This window comes from Ammospiza caudacuta, chromosome 6 (assembly GCF_027887145.1).
Source record: "Ammospiza caudacuta isolate bAmmCau1 chromosome 6, bAmmCau1.pri, whole genome shotgun sequence".
Taxonomy (NCBI): domain Eukaryota; kingdom Metazoa; phylum Chordata; class Aves; order Passeriformes; family Passerellidae; genus Ammospiza; species Ammospiza caudacuta.
This window is the reverse complement of record NC_080598.1, coordinates 12,248,133-12,256,420: the sequence shown is the minus strand read 5'-3', so window position 1 is coordinate 12,256,420 and position 8,288 is coordinate 12,248,133. Positions and strand designations below refer to the sequence as shown.

General features: G+C 46.7%; 1 protein-coding gene across 1 annotated transcript; it reads right to left on the bottom strand.

Moving 5' to 3' along the window:
- Window positions 1–7,092: 7,092 nt before the first annotated feature.
- On the bottom strand, window positions 7,093–8,001 carry LOC131559412 (mas-related G-protein coupled receptor member H-like). The gene has a single exon (XM_058807760.1). The coding sequence runs from the start codon at window positions 7,999–8,001 to the stop codon at window positions 7,093–7,095; it is 909 nt and encodes a 302-aa protein (XP_058663743.1).
- Between the last annotated feature and the right edge of the window lie 287 nt (window positions 8,002–8,288).

Sequence of the window (8,288 nt, the reverse complement as noted above, 5' to 3'; positions counted from 1 at the left end):
TAAAGTGAGTTTTTCCTGATGGCAGGATTATGATGCCAAAAACCAGTGGCACATTAGATCTTAGATAACTTGCATAGACGGACACACTGGAGAGCAAGAGCCTTTTGTGATGACTTTTTAAAATTTTATGGGTGTATAAAGACATTTGAAATTAGAAAGCAAATTACCAAGGAGTGTCTTACATGTCAAAAGGTAAATAAGAAAGTGTTGAGGAGCCCTCCCTCTGGAGGATGCAAAACAGCCTACAGGCTATTTGAAAAGATCCAAGTTGATTTTATAGAATTACTAAAAGTAGGTCGGTATAAATATTTGTTAGTTATAATAGATCAATTAACTCAGTGAATTGAAGCATTTCCAGCAGCTCGAGCTACAGCTCAAACGGTAGCTAAAATATTGTTAGAACATGCAATTTCAAGAATGTGATAATATGGTAGAATTTAAGTTTATTTATATTAACCCTAATTTATTGAGAATGAACTAGGCTTCCTGGATGCTGCTGACCGCAATTCCCTTGAGCTCAGAGGCAGAAGAACGCGGGTGGAAAAAGAATAAAAGACTTTGTGAATCAGTGGGAACAGCCTAAAAAGATCGAAGATTTCCTCCAGGGTCACCCAGCAGCAACACTATTGGAATTGGTTACAGAACTGCAATCCCAACAACTGAGATTGATAACACTGGTTGTTCAAGGGGTCCAAAGACAAGTAAAACGTTGGGAGTGCAGTAAACATGGCTTAAGGTATCATCCCTGGATATGTATTGTTTGCACACTTTGTTTTAACTCACGGTGGAGAGTAATTAGGAGGGAAGAAAAGGAAAGACAATTGATTTGCTTGCTTTGCTATGGTTATGTATTTAGCCAGCTAATTATAGAATGCATTGCTAGTGATTTTTTGGGATACCTTTGAGACTGGGAGACGGGACCCTTCTAGCAGCAATTAGATTAATAGAGAACTTAGATCAATTGATACTTGCTCTATTGGCTATAGCACAAATAAGAGAACGAGCAATTCACAACATTATAGACCAGTGTCTCATAACTGATAGTTGTTGTGGAGAAGAAGTCTATATACCACATCATAGGCGCATTCCAGGGGCACACTGGCGCTGCGAGTGTGCCTATGGGAGGCGGCGACTTAATGAACTCCCCGCCCTGTAAGCAGAAAATCATTAGTAAAATCTTAGTGTAGTTGGCATATCCCTGGAATTTTGGAGAATATAAATTTATGGTGTTCTGGCCTAACCTTTTCCCTGTTCTCTTCATTTTAATTATTCATTCTTAACTAGCCAGAACAGAGAAACAGCATTTAAAAAGGGACAAGGAAACTCTGTGGGCCTATGGGTGCCAAGGAAACCAAAAGCACCAGTGACTAGATCCCGGGATATTACCTTTGCTACCGAGAAGACTGGCATCTCGGCCCTTGGTTGCAACCCAAGGGGCCTTGAGAAAGGTAGAAAGGCAGATTTCCTGAGGATTATTTTCACTGTGATCATTCTGGTACCCTTGGCAGTTGGCCAAAGCCAGAAGGCCTCACTGAACAGAGTTTCGGCAATGAAAAAGCAAACAAGGCAAAAACCAAGTCCCAGCAATTTCAACATTTGTGACTACTGCAATCACCCTGTGTGGATTAAAGACAAGATGGAATCTGTGTTTGTGACACACCCGTATGTTAGTTCTGCCTGCTACAATCACAGCAATTTTATAGATGTTTGTGTTAAAGAAGTTATAGATGTTTGTGTTAAAGCAGGAAAGATGTATAGGGTAGAGAAAAATTTGGGATATAATGGACGAGCTCCTTATCCCCATGGTAATCAGATTAGCCCTCAATATGAAAGGTTTTTTGTTTTGAAAGAAATGATAATGGAGATGATCCAAGTATAGGAATAGGAGGCCAGGCACTAAGAGAAAAATTGAAAGAGAAAATAAAAGAAGAAAAAGAAACAAAGGAGAATAGAGGAAAGAACAGGAGAAAAGTCAACAGAATTGGCTGAATTGTGTAAACAGCTAAAACACTATTACAAAGATTGGGATTTGCCAGCCTCGAATAAGAATCTGTTTGTGGGATTGATGCAAAGGATTGCTACAGAATTGGAATTATCCAGATGAGGGATTTGTGGAGGTCTAAAAATGGCTGAAAGATGGCATTGGAAAGGTGAGAGCTTAGCTGCAGAGCAATTTTTAAAGTGGAACCACACCCAAATTTCTGGAACATTGAAGAGACCCGAAGGACAGATTTTAAGCCATCAAGTAATTGGAATCATTTGTATAACTCGAGAAGGAAGGAAATTTAATAAAGTAGCAGGGCATACTCCTTGTAAATCCACATTGGTGGTTAATATGGATAATCGTTCAAAAATTTGGCGACCTGAAACCCCGTTGGATATTGGGGACCAATAAAAGAAATAAATTGTGAATGGGATGAACAAATTAATTTATGCTGGTCCAAAGGTCCTGGAGCTAACCCCTACCAATCCATCGACAGCCTGAGGTCTTATTGGGAACAACTGGAGAAAACTGATAAGAAATGGAAAGCCTCAGATGGGATATGTTGGATTTGTGAGCAATGAGTACACAGTGAGTTACCTCAAAAATGGGGAGGAACCTGTACCTTGGGAACAATACAACCCTCCTTCTTTGTTCTACCAAAGTCTAGGAGCAATGTGCTAAGAACTCCACTGTAGGAAACCCTGCAGTGGAATAAAGGAGATTTGAATTTAAATTTTCCAACAGCAGGAGGGAATCAAAAATGGGGGAAGGACGAATGGCCTGCAGAACAAATTATAGCATATTATGACCCAGCAACATAGGCACAAGATGAGTCATGGAGATATAGGACCCCAATTTACCTGTTGAATAGTTTAATAAGGCTCCAAGCAGTAGTGGAGGTGGTGTCAAATCATACCTCCGGTGCTTTAAAAATGTTGGCCAGGCAATATACACAAATGCGGGCATTTGTGTACCAAAACAGGATCGCCCTAGACCATCTGTTAGCAGAAGAAGGAGGAGTTTGTAGAAGATTTAACGAATTTAAGTGCTATGTAGAAATTGATGATCATGGGGAAGCTATCACAGAACTTGCAGAGGAAATTAAAAGAGTGGCTCATGTGCCAGTACAAAAGTAGAATTCAATCTTGAAAGCAGATTGGTCGGGTAATCTCTTTGGAGGTGTTTGGAGGAAAAAGTTAGAGTTCATGTTGCTATGCTCAATTCCGAGACTTCTGTTTCTGCCTTGTATGATTTTGTGTTTTATTAGGCTAATTCACTCAGTGATTCAGGGGATGCAGATTGCAACAATGTCTCTAGATTCAGAATAAGCAGAAAAAGGAAAACCAAGATCTATAATAGTATTAAAACCTAATCAACCCCTGTTAAAGAACAAGGACTTAAAAAGATTGAAATAGACCAGGAGATGCTAACTAAACTTGAAAGAGAGTGTGAAAGACTAGAAGCAGTAATAGAAATGCTGGAAAAGTTTGAAGCAGGAAAGAGACAATGAGAAAACCAAAATTCTGAAAGCTATAAAAGATATCATGGCACAGCTTTTTAAATACAGCACGAATCATAATGATCAAAAAGAGAAATGGGGGATTTGTGATAAATAGGTATGATTCGTGCTGATAAAAATTGAAACAATAAGCAATATTGATGCACTAATTAATATTTGGGAATAATAAAATAGTTAAAAGTAGTAATGCCAAAGAAGAGATGAAAAGGAGGGGCTCCAGCCACCCCCCCCCCCCCCCCGCCCGCTTCCCAGCAGATGCTCTCAAGGACCACAGGAAAGAAGCTGAAGATACAGTTGCTAAAAATGAGCAAAAACCTGGTTAGGTCCCAGAAAATGCTAATTATAAGGGATTTATTGCCTTGATATGTAGATGCAGTGATACATTAGTCGTGGCTTACATTGTACTGGCTTGGTGCGCATGTGTAACCCAAAGGTGAATTAAAGGAGAAAGAGGAGGAGGAGAGGTCTTCATCCAAAATGACCCCCAAAGACTTGTGCAACCACCAAACCGAGTGGTGGTGCGTGCATGATAAGCGAGGTAATGAGGGCGGAGATAGAGATATGATGAACCGAAAATGGGAGGAGATGGTATTGACACATGGCATATAAAGGGTAATTTTCACTTGGCAAGCTCATACGTGAGGTGGCAAGGGTCCCAGAACTCTGCCCTCTGTACCCCGCGGTTATTGTTTGCTTATGCACTATTATTGGAACCAAATTATTCCTTATTTTAATCAAATTATACTGTATCCAATTTAATATTTTTTATTTTAACAATTCAATTAAAATTGTTACTACTTTTAATATTGTTTGGGTTTTTTTATGATGGGATAATTGGGCAAACAAAACGATCCCAAAGCCATTTGCTCTCTGATATCTCCATGGGCAATTGTCTCCTTCTCAAATAGTTTTCCTGCTCACCTCTGTCCTGTCCGCAGCCAGGATGGAGGCATCTCCCTGGCTTTTGTGCCAGGCACACAGGACCAGGCTCCCACATCCTCCTTGCCATCTGTCCTGTCCCTCACCCCTCCCTGTGCTGCTCCACATGGAAGCTGTGGGTGGGAAAAGATGGGAAAAGCCACGTTTGGGGGACAGCAGCGTTGCTCTGGTGTGTCTGTTTGTCACCCCTGCAGCTGTGTGAGGGCAGGAGAAGCAGCAGAGGTGTCACCATGAGCACTTTGTCCCCTGGCATGGAGGGAGCCAGCCCTGCCTGCTGGAGCCAGCCCGGTGGGAAGGCATCCCAGGGGAGCTGGAATGAGGAGAGCCACGACAGCTGGAGCCAGTGTGACAGCAGGCAGGGGAGCAAAGTGCCTGTCCCGCTGCTGCTGCTGCTGCTGTGCCTGTGTGGGATGGTGGGAATGGGGCTGTGCTCTGGCTCCTCAGCTTCTGCATCCACAGGAACCCCATCACCCCCTGTGTGCTCAGCCCGGCCATGCCTGGCTCCACCTTCCTGCTCTCCATCACCATCACCCTGGGGATATTTTCTGTCCCAGAGAGCTTCTGCCACCAGCTGGGCTCGTGGGGTGTGACATCTGGGCTGAAGGTCCCCATTCTCTTGGCTTTCACTGCTGCTGTGTCCTCTCTGACAGCCCTCAGTGCTGTCACAGCTCTGTTTGTCCTCCCGTGTCCTGCTGGCCCTGCCCCTGCTCCCAGTGCTTCCCGGTGCTCCTGTGTGCCCTGCTCTGGCTGCTCTCCTTGCTGCTCACTGCCACCCTCCATTGCTGCCCTTTGGTGCCCATGGCCTTGGTGCTGAGCTGCCCCTTCTCAGTGCTCAGCCTGCCCTGTTCTGCTCTGGCCCTGCTGGCCAGGCTCCTGTGCTGCTCATGGAAACAGCTGCCAGGGAAGCTCTGTGCCCTGCTCCCGCTGCTCCTGTCATCTCCTTCCCCTTCTTCACTGCTGATTTTGGGCACTGGCTCTTGCTGAGGGCGTTTGACTTCTCTGTCTTTGCCCCCAGCCCCTCTCTCCTGCTCACCTGTGCCCAGAGCAGTGCCCTCCCTCTGATTGACTGCCTGGCTGGGAGCTGTGCAAAGGAATTCACCCCTTCTGGTAGTGTTGTCTTGCAGAGGGCTTTTGAGGCTTTTGTGCCAGAGCCAGGGCATAGGGACAACACAGGGGAGTCATCATCAGGTGGAATCATCATGAAACAGAGTCATCACAATATAGAACAATAAAATATCCAGAGTTGGAAGGGAGCTACAAGCACCATGGAGTTGAGCTCCTGGCCCTGCACAGGACATCCCAACAATCCCAGCCTGTGCCTGAGAGCATTGTCCAAATGCTCCTTGAGCTCTGTCAGGCTGGTGCTGTGTGCAGCAGGGGAACTCCTGTCTGGGCCAGTTGTGAGTGACACCAGGAATCATCATGGAATGGTTTGTGTTGTGTCCTGGTTTAGGGAAAATTTGGGATGAAACCTTCAAATGGGATCACTCTAGAAAATAAATTTAAGCAGCCCCTCCCCCAGCTGGTTCAGAAAAATATTACCTCAGAGAACAGTGGAAAAAACAGTTTATTTAACAAGCAAACTATTCACAAGCATAAAAAATGAAAGCAATATTAAACAATAAAATCTCTTGCTGTTCTGAAGAGTTGGCAAATTCAGCCAGTCCTTGTTGTGGAGTGTAGTTTGGCTCACTCAGTCCCTTATCATTCCCTCTGGTGCTGGAAAATGCCGCGTCCCAGGCCCCGGTGGGCCACAGGTGTGAGCTCCTGGTGCTCTTCTGTGTTTTCAGTCCAGAGCAGGTTTGAACAGTTCCAAGCCAAAGGAAAACCAAAGTCTCAGGAACATTCTTCAGAAGAGGAGCATAACCCCCTGATTTCTGTGCAATTCAATGGTCCAAGCATCTGGTGATGGGAATTTCCGTATTCCATGTACCTTCTGGTACAGGCGCAAAAGTTCAGTGGAGTTCACTATCGGCCCTGCACTTTTCTCAGAAAGATTCAGTTCTGGAATTGAAGAATGTGAGACATTCCCACTGAAAGCATAAGGGAATGTTGCTGTCCCTCCCCAGCTCTGCAGCCCTACCTGGTGTCCCTTCCCATCAGCTGGGAATGCAGGGCTGGCTCTGCTGGACAGAAGGGGAAGGATGCTCCCTGTGATCCCAACCCCTCTCCTGCCATCCAGAGGCACCAGCCATGCAGGGATTTGGGAAATCACTGCCACTCCATGCTGGGTGTGTCCCCAGGGATTAAGGTGTCCCATTCTTTGCAGGCAATAGCTCCCTGAAAACACCATGGAACTCATCTGCTGAGCCAAAGGAGATGGAGTTCATTCCCTGGGGCAGAGGCCATGAGGGTCATTGCATGGGGAATAGAGCTGGGGAACAGCACTGAGCCCAGCTGCACTGCTTGGAGCCATGTGGATCCAGGAGGGAGGAGGAAAGCCATGCTCCAATGTGCTCCCTGCAGAGCATCCCACAAAAATCACCCAAGGCAAAGCTCCTGCTCCCTTCTCCTGCAGGAATACAACAATAAAGGCTGGGCGATCCTGTGGATATTGATTAATCAGGAGGTTCAAAGAAACTCTCAGCCTCTGTGCTGAGGTTATTTAGCACAGCAGTGGAAGGGATCAGCAGGCTCAGATCCCCGTGGCTCAGATCCCCGTGTCCATGGCAGGATCATGGCTGTGGGCAGTGTTTTCTCTCGGCTCCTCAAAGACCCTCTGGAGGGAGAGCCGGAGGGACCCCATGGAGCAGGGCCTCCAGCACCTCCCCACCAAGAAGTAGATGAAGGGTTTGATGGTGCTGTGGATGCAGGCGAGCAGGAAAACAGCCTGAGAGGGCACAGTGATGTAACCGAGCTCCTGCAGGAAATTCCAGAGGCTGAGGAAGAGAATGAAGAGCGCCACGAGAACAGTAACGATGTCACGCCTCTTGGGTTGCTGCTGCTGGGAGCCCCACTTGGCCTTAATGAAATCAATTGTGCCAGAAATGACCACAGGTGCAACAAAGAGGAGCAGCACGATGGTGTACAAGGAGATGGAATTTGCCTGACAGTTCTCCGTGCATGAGAATGCCACCATCAACATGACAAAATAGAGAAGAGTGAAGGCCGACTCCTGGACACTGATGAGCACTGGCCTCGGGCGTTCGGGAAGCTCCCTGCGGCAGCAGAGCCAGCAGATCGTGCGCATATACAGCATAGTGCTGTTGAATATCAGCCAAAACAGCCCCCAGTAGTAGGACATCGCTGATGTAGCGAAAAGGAAATTCAGGTACAGCAGGGGCAGAATAGGAGAGCAGGACACATCCTCCACCAGCAGCAGGAGGGCGGAGAGGACTGCAAAGAGGAGGTAGAGGAAGTCAATGACAGTGAAGACAAAGATGCCAGTGTTCCTGCTTTTCCGTTTGAGGAGGCCGATGACAGCCCCGTTCCCAGCCAGCCCACAGAGGCTGATGAGCAGTGCCACACTGTGCATGGCCACGCTTGTGACATCTGTCTCACACAGATCATCTCCTTCAGTGGGTGAGGCAGGAGATGGGGACACGGTGGTCACCTCCATGGATGGATGCTGGGCAGGCAGTGGGATGTGGCCCCTGGCTGTGGTCAGAGTTGATGGGGAGTCAGTGCTTGGAGTATCCAGGGATGGACCATGCAGCTCCTCAGCAGCTCCCTGCAGTGGGAAGGATTCAGTGGGGAGGAGTGAGATGTGCAGGGGAGTAGGGCAGTCTGAATGGTGGGGTGGGAGAGGGGGGCGGGAGGGTTCAGCTGCTGTGCAGGGGATTGATAAGTAGGAGACAATAAACATTTGTAACTGTTTTGAAGTTGCTTATACACTAACTGGGCAAA